Here is an 18,114-nt window from a genome sequence, read left to right as displayed (position 1 = left end):
TTGCATCATGGTCTTGTCTGCACAGTGCATGCACAGCATAAGATGCATAAGATGCTACCCGCATGTTCAGTTTCCAGTGAATAAATAAAATTGTTACAAATAACTTTTAGGTCTTGCAATTTTTAATGTGAGCTTTGGTAAAGTTTGTTATGATATCCTGATAATGGGAATCCAAATCACTCCTGTTTTTCTGGCAGAAAAAGTCTATGTTTAATATGTGACGGAAGATCCTTAGCAGTGCTTTAAGTGAGCGAAGTCCTACTGGTGCTGACAATGACAGCACTGACATAGCTGATAGGTCTCGTCTTTTTACGACTATTTGCCTTGCCAATGCTGTTTGCAGATGCTATGTGTTATTGGCAAAAAGCAGTTTTTGCCATTGCTGTGCGGCACCGGACAAAATAAAGAAATAAAAAAGGATACAATGATGCAGCTGTGCCAGTTGATTGGTGCTTGTATGCATGACTGCATATGTGCAATCTCATATGTCACCGTGCAGACATGCGCCTTTGAAATGATGCAGGCGGTATTTGTTTTTTTTATTTAACAATTTAAGATAGATTGGTAAATATAAAAACAATAATTGTGACTAGTGTGAAAGTGTTTTTTTTTAATTGAATTGGCTAAAAGATGTCTGGTAAGCATGACCCAAAACTTAGGTTGAGATGGGTTCATATTAGACACTTTTTTGATGACCCCCTACTAAGAATATCAAACATTTGCAATACAGTGGGTCTCAAGTTTACTCTAGTTAGAGCTATTAGCTTTGTAAATTCCTAACCAGACTTTTTTTGCCACATAAATTGAAAATGAAAATTAAACAGTTGACATAAGCAAGCCGATTCAAAGCACCACGGCCGCCATGAGCATGAGCAGTAAGGAGAGACACAAAATGAAAAAGACGTTTGCTCACAGTCAAAAGTATTGGCAAATGTGCAACTATTCATGTAACAGGGTCGATGGCCAAGGTGGTAACAAAACAACCCCAAGGAGGGACAAACGTACGCCTTCATCAGTGATAACAAAGGATTTTTGAAAGGCAAGCCCATGAAGGAGTGATAGTGATGGGCATGCGGTGGGCATGGTTAAAAGCTCACATATAGATTACAACAGGCCAAAGCGCTTGTTCGCACAACCTAAAAAATACTCCAGTAGGTGGAAGGTGTTATTTTTCTTCCCTGTATTGTAAAATGTTAGAGTGATTTTCAAAATGTTTCAGCATGTAAGAATACAGGGTATTACAACAGTTTTAAATATTAAATGAGAAACATACGAAAATGAGCATAGAGAGAGGGTGTCAGGCAGAAACCACAGTAAAGCTCGGCTCGTTGTGGGGTTGAGGTGCCAACAGGACCTCAAGCTGTGCCAGCACCAGGCTCGACTCTGGCTCAAGCTTTCTGCGGCTCACCCACTGCTACTATATTGGAGTGAAAACAGTTAATTAACACGCAAACATGTTTGTTGCATTGATGCGCCAAACCAATTACCTTCGGTACCCTTAAAATGAAAGGTTAGTCCTACATTAAAGCCTTCCAGACAGCTGCCAAACGCCATTGTCGCAGTTCGCCACCATGAGAGCACCACTTTATCACTTATGAACAACTACTTTGCCAAACTCTGCTGAAAGTATATAGCTTCCCTTTTTTAGAAATGTCTGTATTTTTTTTTTTTTACTAAAAACTGGTTCTTTTTGTATCAATATGGGTTGTGTCAAAATACGCAGATAATAATGTCCACGAATGTGTGCTTTAATTTGCCTTTACCGTATAAAGGCAAACAATTTGTCTTTTATTGCTGTATAATGTACTAATTCCTGCCACATAATTTGTTTTTCCATTGACACACAGTAGTCCAGGCTTCATTCATGTTTTGTTTCTGACACAAAATAAGTTTGCAAAAGATTTTTGTTTAAATTTGGGTCAAATATGATACAGTGGTGTAAAAAAAAAAAAAACAATACTAACATTGCTATAGTGAGTGTACTTCCAAGACAAAACTGACAAGCCCAGAGTGCTTCGAAATCCAACATACAATTCTATTTGGCAAACTAAAAAGGAAAAGTCTGTTTACATGGCAATAGCTCTCTCCAGTAGACAAACTGCATTGCAACCTGTAAACAAATGCCAAAAATAGAGAAACGGCTAATATCTATACTTTAAGTGATTTTCCAAAGGCCATATTTAGATTTTCAGTGTAACAATACGTGACATTCACAACATCGCACTTGGAGTGGTGTTGTCTTTGTTCGATTTGCATAAAACTACAGATGGACGGAGCTACCTTGATCCATTCGCGCAAACTGCTTCGTAATTTGACTGCATCCTGTTGCAAGTTGTTAAGATCTCCTGCAATTCCTATTTATTCTCATGATTGTTTAGTGAAAATAGTAATGGGAGGCCTATTGTGCGTTTCTGTCATGGAATAGTGAGTGAAGTTGTATTGATTTAAAGGATGGCCAAAGAACATATATCATGACTTCCTTGCAGTGAATAAAAGTAATAAATACAACAAGCATTTCTGCCTCACATTTCAACAAAGCTCTAATAAACTAATCAGAGCAGCATGAGAAGATTTATGGCCTCAATAAAGGAGATAAGCAATGCCCTGTGTGCGATGTCATGCATGCTGTCAGAGAGGGGTCCTGGAGAGAGAGAGACTCTCTGCGATGCGAGGGCATATGGTGTTTGTTTAGTAAAATAAGCTTATTTTAGGAGCCAGGTACGAGGACAGCACTGGAATAAAGTCAAAACAGATGTCAGTGACATGGGAGGAGGTGGGAGGAATGGAATGCTGCAATAAAACGCAGGCAGCTACCAGCCTAAAACACGCACAGTAAAAGGGGACCACCAAAGAAATTTTTAAAAAAGTCCATCACAGCAACAGATAAAGAAACCAAAGTGGAACAATACAGTAGTTGGTCACTGCTCTGAAACAGAAAAAGGAGGGAGAAAAAGGCGGAAATGACCACTAGTAACCAAGAATTTTTAAAGGACACTGCAACCAACAAATGAAATCGCTTTAACGCACAGTATAAGTATACTTAAGTATACACCAGGTGGAATGCTTAGGCTCGACCTAAAAATATGGCTGTACTGTAAATAAACAAATTAAAATTCATGTGTCCGGTGCATATTTTTTATATCGAGCAAATTAATCAATATTATTTTATTTAGGGCAAGTCAAATTAACATAAGACTTTTAGTATATTAGGTTGCAGCTTAAGGCTAGTGACTATCCTATCTTGACTTGGGTATAGTGTTAAATACTTATTACTTAAAGCTGCCTTTATACTACAAATGTGATCTATAAATAAATGTGCTACTTGTGTAAAAGACACTCATGGATAACCAGTGAGGTGAGAAATTCAGCTCAACTGCACGTGTGCTTTTTGTAATTGATGCTTGTTACTTTATGTGCATGCATAAGGTGGTGGAGTGTTAAGCTTACTGTCTCTCTGGCTCCCACCCCCTATATTAGGATGCATAGATGATGGAGAAGTGATGGAGAGTAATACTTGCCCTAATTTGTAGCAAATAAGTAAAGTTAGTGAACCAGATCTCTTCTAGGTGGCTCAAGGGGTTTCTTTCTTCAGAAAATTTAGAAACAATGGGTCATAGAGTGCATTTGTTCACAACTTTCACATATATTTGCCAAAAAACAGCTCTGAAAGGGCTCTCATCAAAATTAAACTTGACACTCCTTAGGGGTTGACCCCATTTGTTTTCAAAATGCGCTCTTGGTGCCCCTCTATATCAAAAATTACCTCAATTATACCATGGACAACATTTTGCCTTGTGTGCCCCTTTTATGGAGTTCCCATATGCCAAACATTACATGCAATATGCCTGTGCCAGAATTTTGCCATAAAACCCTGCTATACACCAGGTTTATGTCACAATCATACTTTCCTACTCACACTCACTCATACTGTAATTCCTTAATTCTCACTCTCTCGTATTCTCACTTTGACTCACTGATTTTCCGTCACTCATTCAAACTTGCTCACATTCACTTTTAGTCTCACTCACTCATACTCATAATCATTTGCAGTTGTTGCTCACTCTCGCTTTAACACTCCCTCACACACATTCTTTTTCATTCTCATTCATCTACTCCCATTCGCTTGCAAGTCCCCCTTACTCTCACTCATTCTCATTCGCTCTCTTTCATACTTACTGAGAATCAATCTTACTCATTGTCACTCACTACCTGTCACTGACTCACACAGACAAACACACTCCCACATCCACACACTGTCGTTCGCACCAAACTTTCACCCACAAACATACACACAACATACATTTAAAAGTATTTGTCTAATTGACTTAGCTCCTAGTGAACGTCTAGTTCCAGCTCCTACTGCTCAATTTTTTTTTTATTACAGTAATAGTGACTAAATAGGTATTGTTCACTATTAGTGTAATTTTAAAAAATGGGCATGAAAAAAAGGAGTGTGGAGCCCCGATGAATAAACAGTGAGCTGGTCTCTGATGCCAGGAGTCGCAAAAGCAGTGCTAGGGGTCGTAGTTGCAACCCCTAAGTGATGTCCATGTGTATGTGGCACATATTGGCAGTTGCACCTAGTGACATCAAATTTTCATTATTTGTCATGCATTCCATAGGGGTGGACAAGATTTTTCCCACCAATGATGATAATAAGTGGCAGCAAGTTAAGTCTTGTCTGCGTTGCACCCTTCTCTTTATTCTTAACAATACAGGCTCCCAGGTCTCTAGGGCCCTGTGCGCTGCTCGTCATGGCTTGACTTACTGTGTTGAATAGGCCATCATGCATCTGTGAAATGTCTTCTTTTTACTAATCAACATACTGTATATGCTAACTTGCAGCACAGGGAAGGCCCTTAGCAACAAGTGTTTAACAATAGGGCCAAATCCAGTTAGAGGTAATCCCCAGCTAAACCTTAGGTCTTGACCCAATATATCCAGAGCCTTACACATGTTTGATGATTACTGATGACACATTTCTCCCATGCTCCTTCCACCTACCAATTAACGTAATCTGGCTAACACTGCACTGGGACCGCCCTGTACTGGTTTCGGATTGATCCCTGCTTTGCTGTTCAGGACCAATTCTCTGTGGTGCTAAAATTTCGCCTCACCAGTATCTTTAAAGGTGTAAATGCATTTATAAAGCTGAACTGAGCTGACCAGAGCACTTTCTGTGCTGCATCTTCTGCTTCTCATGGCCCAAGTAAACATACCTTGGTCACTGAAAGGTACCTCTTTGTAGGCTATGTTCGCAGCAAGCTGGGTTGTGTGAGGAACACCCTATGAGCTCCTGCTCAAGGTTTCCTGGTCTGTCCTGCAGGGACATCATACCTGTATGACATCAGTCAGGAGTGGAAGTGGTCAGACAAGCAGGAGAAGGAGTGAAGTGGAGGATCAAACAGAAGAAGATGAGATCTAGGAGGATGAATAAAAGTACATTGAGGCAGAGGAGGAGCAAGATTGTGTAGAGAATGAGTATGCAATTGTGGCAGAGGGCTGGGAAGAGACAGAGGACCAGAAGGGTCAATGACTCCATGTCCTACTGGGTCAGGAACACTAGGAGGAGAAGGGCCAGTAGGAGAAGTACTACAGCCACTACAAGCACCAATTCTAGGAGTACGGTGATAATTAGGATCGAAAACAGGAGATTAAAGATGAGGAAGAGCAAAAGGAGTAGGATAAGAAAGAGTACCAAGGGGTGAGGAAGGAGACCGGATTGTGGAGCAACACCATGAGGAGAAGAGGAGGACCAGGACCAAAAGGAATGGAGTTGGAAGACCATGAGGACCTAGAGGATGGGAAAGACTTGAATGAGCAGAAAAGAAAGGACCAGTACCAGCAGGAGGAGGAAGTGGACCTGGAGAATTTGTTACAACACAGCAATTTTAGTGTGTTTATACTGAGGTCAATCCTTTCATATCCCATAAAGGTAAACTCAACCCCTTCTAATGGTACAAGAACGTTAATGAAGACCCAGACTAAGAACAACAAGGTCTCCACCTACAGGTGGGAGAACATTAACTACTAAAGGGCTGACCTAAGAGGATAAAAATTAGACCTAAAGGTAACATAGTTCAAGACTTAACAAGTACAATCAGAAGGGAAGCTGTAACTAGCCCCCGGCCTACGGCAAACCCCACTCAAGAACTGAAAATGAGGTAAGAGTGATGCAGCAGGAGAGAGGAGATCTGGGCAAAAAGACAGACTGCCATGAGGATAACAAAGTAGGTAACCACAAACAGCAGTTAAGGAAACAAGCCAACTGACAGGAACTGAACAGGGGAGAAAACAACAAACATCAAGGGACGTAACAAGCTAAGTGCGAACTGAAGAGACTAGCAATGTGAAAACAATCACTATTGCCAGACAATGGAATTCTATACAGGTGGGGTTTTAATACCTGGTTTCCCACTATTGACCTGGAGGTGTTCCTTGTTGTCCTCATCCTCTAGTGGCTTGGGCAGTGGCTATGAGTCTGGGGATTGTACTTTTAATCGTATGAGTGTCTATTTTTCACTGACCTGTGTACCATGTATTCCAGGTTCCTGATTTCCTGTGTCCTAACATGTCTTAAGACCTGACAGCAGTAGACCATTAGGACGACCAAGACACCTAGATGACCAGGCTCCCCATAAGGAACAAAACCAGGCGGACCAATATCAGTAGATCCAGGACCAGTACCGGAAAGACAAAGATGAGCAGGAGAAGGAGGACCACCAGAAGAAGGAGGAGGGATCCACCTGGAGGACCAGGACCACTAAAAGGATAAAACCAGGGCTAGAAGGATCAGGCCCAGGAGACTGAAGATGAGGAACAGCAAAAGGAGTAGGATCAAAAAGAGGACCCAAGGGGTGAGGAGGAAGACCAGATTGTGGAGCAACACCATGAGGAGAAGAGGAGGACCAGGCCCAAAAGGAATGGAGTTGGAAGACCATGAGGACCTAGAGGAGGGGGAAGACTAGAATGACCAGAAGGCGGTTAAGGAGGGAATGAGGATGAAGAAGAGGAGGCCAACCAAAAATAGGCAGACGTTGAACAGGAGAACCAGAAGGATGGGGGAGGACCAAGAGAATATAGAGCAGGACAAGAGGTGAAGGATCAGGAAGAAGAGAACACGAAGGAGTAGTAGGCCCAAGAGCATCAGGAATATCAGAACGGGACTAGCAAGACCATAAGGGCCAGAATTAAAAGGATGAGAACCAGGGTGGCCAGGATGACAAACTTTACCAGTAGGAGCAAGAGAAGGAGGGCCCCCGGAACCAGGACCATCAAGATCCAGCCCACTAGTAGAGTCTGATCTGCCAGGTCCAGCATAAGCAGGACTAGAAGGACCCAAAATTATTCTAGAGAACATGTATTGATGTATCACATTCATAAAGTGCAACCCAGTACACGTATCAAACGCAACAACCAGGGGGCTTGTTGTGCAAATTAGAGGAGCATGGATTTATCCTTTTTAGTACACATAACTAGTTATAGAAGCTATGCCTATTGTAAATGTTTTGTTAGATCTGTTAAAAGACCCTATCACTTTTCCCAGCCCACTCAAACACTGGCACCCAGCAAAACAAGTTCTTATCCTTGCTTTTTGCATCACTTTTAAATATTGCTGTCAAGGTAGCTGTCTGAAAAAGCTATTATTATAGGGTGACCAGCGTCCAACATTTCCCTGGACAGTCCTGGTATCCCAACGCTTTGTTAAATTTAAATACATGTACCAGTTTTTGGGACAAAGGTCAGGTCATCTTGCAAAGCAGCATTGAAAGGTATGCCGTCCTTTCAAAGGCAGCTCTTAAGTTTAAAATAATTTACCTAATTTAGCTGTTTCTGCCAGGCAGCAGAGAAGGAGGTCGCTGCCTGCTCCCAGCAGAGAGACAAAGTAGCAGATTGGAGAAGAGGGGGCAAGGGGACACAGGGTAGAAATGCTGCCATTCCTAAGGTTATGTAAACTTAGCCTTGTAAATGTGTGTGTATATATATCAAATGTTTATGTATGTATGTATATATTATCTAGTGGCGGTTGCCACTAGGTAGTTATAGTTAGGACCTAGTTTCTATAGAGAAAGTGTTTTTTGTTTTGCTAATAACTTTGGCGCAGTTTGATGAATCTTCACAAAATTGTCTAAAAACGTTCACGCTCATGTGAGCTGCTGTCTGGAAAGTTTTGGGGTGAGCCGTCAAGCAGGGATGGATAAAAAGGGGGGGGGGGGGGGGGGGGAGCCCAAAGCACGTTTTCCCCATTCATTTTTACATAGGGATTTTGAACAATGATAGCGCTGAAACCATTGGACGGAATTACACCAAATTTGGCCGAAAGGTAGATCTTGGTCCAAAAACAGGCCTTTTTGTTATTTGGTGTAAATCTGTTCAGTAGTATTCTAGTTATTAAATGAAAACCAAATTTGTGTATATATATATTTTTTTTATATATATATATATTATTATTATATATATATATATATATATCCTCCTTGGATTCTCCTCGGATCTTCTGTGGATTCGGAGGAAAAGCAAGGCCCTGATTGCCTGGCCGCAACCTGACAGAAAAGTTGTGGCCACCATTTTATTTCTCGCGTTGCTGGGGGAACCATGTATAAACATGTAAGTGGTCAGGTATCCTGACCTCATAGGACACATGGAGGGGTCCCTTAGAGACGCTTCATCATGGGCAAAAAAGTGCCTTTTTTTTTTGAGGGTCCTCCGTGAATCGTGGGGAAAAGCAAGGCCCTGATTGGCTTGCCGCAACCTGACACAAATATTATAGTGTGTGTTAAAAAAAACAGAAATTCACTGAAAAAAACAAAGGTTACAGGGACATTATAGTTAGGTTGACGTTTTACCCATACAAAACCATAGAAATTCAGCAGTTATAGATATACTTATCTGAAGAAACTATAACTCGTACTGGAAAGTAACTTTAGGCCAGGAGTTATAGTTACTTAACATAAGTATACCTATAACTGCTGAATTTCTTGGATTTTGTATGGGTAAAACGTGAACCTAACTATAACGTCCCTGTAACCTTTGTATTTTTAAGTGAATATATATATATATATATATATATATGGACACATTTACAAGTCTATATAACAAACGGGACAGGCCAGATATAGAATTAAGACTAAAAGCTATAGTCCTGCTTTTATGTCTGACCTGTCCCGGGGTTTTTGCTTCTCAAAATCTGGTCACCCTATATTGTTACCAATTCCTTAAATTGTACATAGAGTAAGCTTTGGCTCCACTACAGGATTATTACCTCACCCCACACTACTGACTGTTTTGTTATCATATGCCCCACTACCAGACCCCTCTACTGAATGGTTGTATAGGACTAGTACCAGAAATACGAAGATGAGCAGGAGAAGGAGAACCACCAGAAGAAGGAGGAGCTTAGAACAGGAGGACCAAGAGAATATGGAAGAGGACAAGAGGTGAAGGATTAGGAAGGTGAGAACACGAAGGAGTAGTAGACCCAGCAGCATCAGGAATATCATAACAGGACTAGCAAGAGGACAAAGACCATCAGGACCAGAATCAGAAGGATGAGAACCAAGGTGGCCGGGATGACACAAACATTTACCAGTAGGAGCGGGAGGAGGGCCAAGAGAGCAAGGACCAGCAAGATCCGGCACACCAGTAGGGTCCAATCTGTCATGAAAACCAGGTCCAGCATGAGCAGGGCCAGAAGGACCCGAATTGATTCTAGGCAGCATGCATTGATTTATCACATTCATAGAGTGCAATCAGGTGTATGTCTCAAATGTAACAGCCAGAGGGCTTGCTGTGCAAATTAGAGGAGCGTGGTTTATGCTTTTTAGGACACATAACTAGTATATAGAAGCTATGTGTATTGTAAATGTGGTTTTAGATGTGTCTTAGGCTACCCCTTTAAAAGACCCTTCACTTTTTCCAGCCCTCTTATAACACTGACATTCAGCAAAATGAGTTGTTATCCTTGCATTTTGCAACGCTTTTAAATATTGATGGTTAGGGTAGCTGTCTGCAAAAGCTAATGTTTACCAGTTCTTTAAATTGTAGAGTGGTTTTGTCTCCACTGCAGAATTCTCACATCACCTCAAACTACCAGCTGTTTAGTAACCATACGGCCCCTCCCTGTCCTATCTACTGAATGTCTGTATAGGACTATTTTACTTATCGGAAGTACACTACATTATCGCAAATTGAATGCTTCAACTCACTAACGTATTGTACACGGAGACTCATCTATTTTGTTTTGTTCTTCACTGAAGAAAGCTTTTTTTTTTTTTTTTAAATAGTTTAGTCACTATTCAAAAAGCAAACCGTACGCATTGGCTTTGCCAATGGTGGGTCTGTATGTGAAGCTAAGCGCAGTGAATGATATTTGAAAGGAAAATGCATGCTTTCTTGTTCTGCGCCGTTGGACTATCACTTCCTACACTCTGCGTGCAGTTCTCGTGTGCGTCGTTGGGCACGGGCTGCGGTGCAGCCCTGGGAGGAGCCTTTCTGTGGGAGCAGAAACGTAGGAGGGGTGGAGCGGTGCTTGCCAGTTTTCCATATCTATTTCTTTTCCAGGGTTCCTAGCCGGGCTGTATGGTCCCCAAGGGGTGCGACAATGTCTCCCTCCGCCATGACAGCCCCGGGATGAACCCGATCTACACACAGCCGTGAGCTCTACTCTGAGGAGTCAGAGGTGGGGCGAAGCCTGGGATCTCCTTTCCAATGACGGTAAGAGTCGAAGCACACCGAATTATCCAGGCCGCCGAGCTCTGCGAGCTGCCCCTCAGCTGCTGACTGACCGCACGCACTGCTTTGTATCTAACGCGACTAGCTCTGGGAAGTTCTGGGAAGCCTGCAAACCGAAACTGGAGATTGAGGGTGGGGTGCATTGTGCAGCCTCACGTGGGATCTCAGCTGCGGATATGCTAATTAACGCAAGAAGGCGTAAACATTTAAAATCATTGCGCTGTTAATGCATTGAGGCGTGTTTTTTTTTTCTCAATGGTACCGAAGGGCAGAATAAAAAAGGATACACGATCTGTCTAATTGTAGATTTGGGCTCTACTTCTTAAATTGGGTGCAGTGGGTACAGTCTTCTTTTGTGTTGGTGCTCCCGGTCAGGGGCATGCTCCTCTTTGTAACCGTTGTTCCTCCCAGGGACATGTCAAGGAGTTTGGGGAACCTGGACCATATGTATTTTCGGGGGCCCTGTTCAGAACAGGGTTGCATTTATGATCCAGTTAGAGCTCCTTCATGCAACCTTTGGCCAGGGCACTGATCGTGGCACACTTAGTGTGTGCCTAAATGTGTTTCCATCTAATACTCATGTTTTCAGTAGCGTAACACAGTTACAGTATACTAATATTGTTGCAAATAATCTCTGTGGCCCCCTCCGATTTCTCATGCACTTTTTTATGGATGTTGCATGGTGTTGAAAAACATAAATACAACATTTTTCAGCAAAATGTAATAAACTCCCAAACATTACCTGCATTAAAAATACATTAAAGGAAAACAGTATTTGGAACAATCTATGTTTAAGACTCATTCAAGGTCCTCAGGACAGGCCTGTCTGCAGAACAGAGCCGTTTCTGTCTGGGCCCCCTGAAAAGCTGGGGCCTCAGCCCCCTTTCTCCATGCCTTAAAACGTCTCTATTTCCTTCTCGTAAATCAATTATAATTGGAGTTCTGTTTTTCATTGTAGGTTTGTGTCAAATATGTGCGGATGTTGCAAAAAATGTCAATGTGCATGTCGCCCTCTTTATAAGAAACTGCACTGTTTTGTAGTGTTGTTAAAGGTTTTTGTCTGAGGATAATGCCTCCCTCTTTTTAGTAATCACTTATCGACCACGGACATATCTCAGGCTACAGTAAATCTATTTTTTCAGTGTAATGGTGCCCATGGTCTTAGTGCACCCCGTGTCCGCTCTGTGGCTATCTGTCTATGTGTTCTAGTGTGAAAACGCCTACTTGATTGTTTCTGTTTGCCGTTCACCGAGGTTCCCTTGTATATATGACCAGCTGGATGTAGGGTGATCACCTGCCATAGAGGCAAATTCTGGGCATGGATTGTAAAAATTCAGGGCCATGGGTTAAAATTCAGGGCAAAATGTCAATTTTTGCAGCCACATCTGTGTAGGCCAAATATTAATATACAGTAAGTAAAACCCCCCAGAGACTCCAATCCACCCTCCTTTGCTCTTGTACATGCACTCCCCCAGTTCCTCCCACCGTCCCTACATTGTATGTTGTAATTTTGCTGCCCTAGTTCACCAGCCCGCCCTTCATAGTCAGCTTGGTTCCCCATACTCTCCTGTCCACCCTCCGTTGTCAACTTGCTGAGCCATCCCGTCCACCCTCTGTCAGCTTGCTGAATCATCCTTCTGCTCACTCTCTGTTGTCAGCATGCTCTCCCAGTCCTACCCACACACCATCTTTTATCATCTTTCTGCCCCAACCCCTCCTGCCCACCCTCTGTTGTCAGCGTGCTGTCCCATCCCTACCCACACCCTCAGTTGTCAGCTTGCTGTCCCATCCCCTCCCACCCACCTTCCGTTGTCTGTTTGTTTCTCAGCTCATCCTCCATTGACCATTTGCCCCCTTACCCGTTTCCACCATCCCTGCACTGTATCTGTGCTTCTTCACTGTCTCTTAGAAGTCCTCTTCCCACCAGCATCCTTCTTTACTGCCCTGCTTTCCTCCTTGTTTTCTCCTCCCCACAATCCACTACCCTTTGTTTTTTTTCTTATAAAATAAAGCGCATTAGCCATGGCTGTAGGAGGCTGGCCCTCTACGTAGTGTGCAAAGCTAGGCACACTGTGCAGGGGGTCCAGGCAACCACATGCAGGTTTACAGAGGTAAATACTAGACCACCTAATGCTCTAAATTTTATGGTAGCTTGGTCAAGCAGTTAGGCTAATCTTGGAGAAGTGCAAAGCATTTGTTGTACTCACAATATCAATAAATCAAGGCACACACTCAAAAGAATAACTCAAGACCAATTTACAAAAATACTGCAGATTTTTATCCAAGATCATCAAAATTGGGTAAGTACTTTTTAAGTTATGATCTTTGAAAGTTTTAATAAAGTTAGTCTTTCTGTGTGTAATTACGCACTACAGGAATCAATGGAAGAATACTTTAAAAATTCACAGTAAATCAGACAATGCATTTACAAATGTCTCCTTTTGCAGGTAGGTCGAGGTCGTCGTTGGGTACCGTGGACCAGCTGGAGAAGTTCGGGCGACTCCCGGTTCCGGCGGGAGCAGCTGCAGAAAGTCGATGGTGCTGGTGCCAGGCCACAGCGGGGGACCACTTGGCAAAGCACTGCACAGGTAGACTTAAAGGCAAGTCTGGTGGGTCCACTTGGAGTGTTGAGGTCGTAAAGGGTGGGGGACCCTTAGTGCACAGTCTGATCTTCGATGCAGGGCACAGGGCGGCCGGGTGCAGAGCGAATCAGTGAGCCAGGAGCTGTGCGCAAAGGTGCCTTTGGAAGCAGGGGGTATTTTACTTGGAGGGTCGCTTGGAGGCCAGCAGAGGCACTCTGGTGGGATATCTGGGTGGTTCCTAAAATCCCTCTACTAGGGCTTCCTCCTAGTCCTTTTTCAGTCCGGAATAGAGTGTCCTTCTGGGTGTCTGATGTGAGGTGACCAGTTCCTGGGGCTATTGCACAGTCTTGCCACTGGAGGTCGCAGTGCCAACAGACTTAGCACACTGGTAGGTTTTGTCCTCCCGGTTTGACGGGTGAAGTGTGGTTTGGCTGCGGCATCCGGTTCCTTGGTCAGCAGCCAGACAGTGAAGTGGCCTTCACTGGATCTTTGGTTCCTTCGGGTTGCAGAGTGATGCCTTCACTCTGGAGGGAGATCTTTGGCGATTTTTGAAGATTGGAGGTTCTCTGAGGTTTTGTAGAGTCCGTCCGACGTCCAGGCAAGCCCTCAGTGGCGGTTGCCGAGTTCTGGGTGCAGAGGCAGAGTTTGGCGCCTTTTCTTAGTGCAGCGGGACTTCAGTTCTTGAGCCTTAGGTCTTATTTGTTGCTGGTCTTCTTTTGTCTTTAGAATCTGATTTCTTGGTCTAGAGATGCCATCTAAGTACTGTGTTTAGGTGGCGTTTTAAGGGGAATCTGGTAGTGGCCAATGGGCTATCTACCTTAGGGTGGCTACACCCACTAAGTGCCCACATCCTGTGGGCATAATCACTTCCCTACACCTGATTGGCTATTTTCCTTCCATCCAAGGAAAATAAAATGGAAAGGTCACCGCATGCAGCACCTTGGGGGTGGTACAAGCTAAGTGGGGCCACTCCTCCTGTCCTTTGTTTGGTTTTCCTGCCATTGGTCCACCAAAAGTGGAGGTTTGCAACAGGGGTGGCCATCTGCTGCTAGCAGCAGCCATGGGTGTCGAGTTTCAAGGGCGGTAAGTCCTTTGAAGCTCATCAGCAGGGCAGTGTACATTCCTGGGGGAGGGGGTGTTAGCACCTCCACCCAGTAAGGGATTTGTTCTGAATCTCAGAGAGCAGAAGCTCTCACCCCAGGGATTCAGACTTGTGTGTCTAGAGGTGGTAGGCCAGATGTGACCAGCCAGCAAACCTTTCCATGGTAGTTAGCATTTGCAAGGGCCACCTCTTAGGTGACCCCTGGGTACATATTATAATAAATCCAACACTGGTACCAGTTTAGATTGATCCTTCCGAGTTGCTTGATACCAAACAACCCAGGGTTCAGAGTGACCATCGTGTAGCTGTGAAACTCCTACTGATCAGTGTCCAGCATATGCATTTAAAATGGCTGCTCTGTTTTCTCACTATGTCCCAGGTTTGGCAAGGAAACAGTGGGGGCATATTGCTCATGCAGCTATGCCCTCACATACTGTATATTGCACCCTGCCTTAGGGCTGGAAGGCCTGCCAGAGGGGTGTCTTACCCATATTGTATGCAGTGTGTAGTGGACAGGGCACAAAGGCAGTGGGCCATGACAAGTTTGCATTTTTAGATTGCACCAAGACACCCAGCCTGCAAAGGCAGTGCTGGGTGCATCTAGATGCATGTCCCTAGAGGGTGGCACAATCGGTGCTGCTGTCCTCAGGGGCCTATCCTTAATACCCCATGCCCTGGGTACCTAATTACCTTTTACTAGGGACTTATAGTGGCAAGTAAAGGTGTTGCCAATTGTATCAATACCCTTTCTATTTTTAGGGGAAGAACACTCGCACTGGCCACGTCATGTTGCTTTTTCTTTTTAATTATTTTTAGCCATGCTGCTATACAGCATGGCCAAATGTCATTACACAGGCAATATCTCTCCTTGGTGAGCCCTGTTGGCTTTGCCATTACTTCTTTGCTTGTGGGCAGCCAGGGGGAGTGGGCAAAGATATTTCAAATGTTAATGTGATCTTCTCACTGCTAATACCCTGTCATTAACACTCCTTGTAAAAGCAAATGGTGTTCTTTACTACAGCATCGCAAGCTGCAACAACTGAATTAGCCCTAGAAGACTGAAAACAAAAACATTGTTCCGGCATCCATCTTGCCGAGCCCATCCTCAGGCTAGATCTTGGCATAAAAATTTGGACAAAAATCTGTAATGTACCACTCATGCCTCAATGGACAAGGGGCACACATTCAGGACAGCCATTGAAAAATACGGATAGGTGGGCACCCTTGCTGGATGCCTGAAGCATGGACAGTTATAGGATTTTTGGGACCCCACGCAGAAATGTGGGAGGCCCCTACAATTTGCATATGACGTGACATCACAGCAAGTGTCATGTCATCAATTGACTATTAGTCTTCTGGCATCGTTAAAACAACTTTATATTAGTCTCACTGAGTGGTAAACTTTGACCTGGGTCTCTTTAGAACTTATATCTCTAATCAATTGTTAATACATTGTTTCCAGATTAGTGCAATATTCTGTATCCATTTGGTATTAACATAGAGCAAACCTATTAAAAAAACAGCAGAGAGCTGTACAGGGTTAAAGCTAAAGACAGGGTCAATATGTGATAGGTAGGATAGCTCATGTGTGTACTGTTACTGCATCGTGTAGTGTTTATCAAGAGCTGAGTAATTATCAGCCTATAAAATTTGAGCAGGTCTGGGGTTGTCTCGATGCATGGGGGATGTCATTCCATACACTTGGAGCATAGATGGGAAGGCCTTATGCCTTGCTTTTTTTCTTTTTGTACTTTTCATCTTCCTTCTCTAAGGTGCCCTTCTGGCGGAGAGCTACCAGAGGTGGTGAGCTTGTTATCCAAATTGGGCAAGAGTGCAAGTCATGATATCTTTGTAGAAGATGGTGCAGGCTGGCAAACTGAACCTGTTTTGTTCCATGAGAATGTAGTGATGTAGTCACATTTCTTCAGGCCCTAACAAGGTGTGCTGCAGCATGTAGAATGCCTTTAATGGGGACCAATGTGAATTCAAATTCCAAGATGCTTTCCCAGAAACTCAGTGCTAGGTGCAGCACAGAAGACTGTTAAGTGAAAAAAATGTCAAAACAAACAAAAAATCTGAAAATAGCTTGATATCTATTAAATGTATCACTTAAGTAATTGTAAAATACCAGAAGTCACAGAATACACTGCTATGTAGGCTAAAGGGTTTAAAGGCATGTGCCCAGAACCACAGCTACAAGGCACCTATTCACAAAATCTGCTCCCCTTAACAGTTGTAATACTAGTTAATAGTACACACTAAGGTGGTTCCATGCTGCACTTCTTTTTATAAATTAGCACAATGGCAGTTCAATTTGCAGTTTTAAGATACATTTCCTTTCACCCGCATACAGTGAATTTTCTCATTTTTGCAGCAGACCTGGAAAGCACATGGCCAAATGCAATTAAATCATGCAGTGAAACGTTGCACATACAATGGGCCGTTTTCATGGGACTCACAGCGCATTATTTTCATGTATAAAAGAGAAAAAAAATGGGATAAAGGAACACAAGCTGGTATTTTTCTATGTTTTCTACAAGAGGACCGAGACTGATTTGCATATAGTCGGTCCTCGTCTGTAGCACGCTAGTCAAAATATTGATAGCCTGGAATGCCTATTACAATAAATACAATGACTAAGAGTAGAATTAGGCACTGTGGAGATTCCCATATATGGCCTCTTTAACACACCGGGCCAAGGACACAACCTGCATGTCTCTGAGGAGCCCTGATAAAATTGAGCCAAGTTTGGTTTGCTTGTATTTCTGTTGAGAGGTGACATGACGTGGCTGGACTGTTCCTACTAGAGCAGAACCAAGCCTGATTTGCATAGGGCTCATCCCCTTGACCGTAGTGACACACAGACTGGAATACACCAAGTAATGACCAGTGTCTAGATAAATTCAAGCATTCCACCCATCACTTTTTGTTTTTCTCAACAGAACAAAAAAGCAAATATTTGAACAGAACTTCTTAGGATATAAATATATAGAACAAAAAATAATTGAAGATGATAATATTGCTCAATTCTTCTTTAACAAGGTTAATACGGGGGCGTGGCCAACATGGCGACCGGGATGGCCGCATAATCTGCAGCTCCGATCCCGGCCCGAGTTTATTATCCTAATACAGACGCCTGCACCTTCAAACGTGCAAGGCGCCGCCTGCTTTGACTGGGGCGCCGACATCGCCTCATCCAAGCCCGACTGCGATACTCTAAGCACCAAGGAGCGGGCAGCGGTCCCGTGAGGGTCCGAGGAGGGCCGCGGAAGATGAGGCCCGTTTGCCAGAGCTGCCGGGACGTGACGCCGACTTGCGCCGCAGTGGCTGTGACGGGGACCGAGGCCGCGCTCCCGGCGTGTTTGCTAAGTGACCCGGCTGCCGGAGGGGATGCGCAGACTCCATTGCAGGTGAGGCAGTGCCTGAGCCCCTGCTCCGGGGCCCTACGCCTGGAGCGGCCGCCCTCTCCGGGAGTTGCGCTCGGCTCGATACGGGCTTCGCTCCCGGGAGGGGCCGACTCGCTTCCCTCGGCCCGCATATCTGAGCCGCTGGGACGCACAGCCGCTTTATGCTGTCGGGGCTGGCGTGCGAGCTGAAACCGTGCTCCCCACCGGAGCGAATGTGGCTGAGCTGGTGTCCCTGATCCGTAACCCTGCACCCGGGGCGACCGGCGGAAGATACCCCGGGGCGCTGGGCAGA

At 44.0% G+C, this 18,114-nt stretch overlaps 1 protein-coding gene across 4 annotated transcripts in view; it reads left to right on the top strand.

Annotated features, from left to right (window-relative positions):
• The window catches only part of TRIM13 (tripartite motif containing 13), a 322,462-nt gene that overhangs the window by 124,226 nt on the left and 180,122 nt on the right, over positions 1–18,114 (top strand). The window contains exons 1-2 of one of the 4 annotated variants that reach the window (XM_069205355.1): positions 10,476–10,713; positions 13,179–13,319. The exons of 1 other annotated variant lie outside the window; for it this stretch is intronic. In XM_069205355.1, the coding sequence (XP_069061456.1) occupies positions 10,708–10,713; positions 13,179–13,319 (147 nt within the window). In that variant the 5' untranslated portion in view covers positions 10,476–10,707. Of the gene's footprint in view, positions 1–10,475; positions 10,714–13,178; positions 13,320–18,114 lie in introns of those variants that run through there. 2 more of the 4 variants (XM_069205354.1, XM_069205357.1) reach the window with 2 other exon arrangements.

This window comes from Pleurodeles waltl, chromosome 8 (assembly GCF_031143425.1).
Source record: "Pleurodeles waltl isolate 20211129_DDA chromosome 8, aPleWal1.hap1.20221129, whole genome shotgun sequence".
Taxonomy (NCBI): domain Eukaryota; kingdom Metazoa; phylum Chordata; class Amphibia; order Caudata; family Salamandridae; genus Pleurodeles; species Pleurodeles waltl.
Note: the sequence above shows the minus strand (reverse complement) of the source record. Positions and strands in the feature narration are given on the sequence as shown.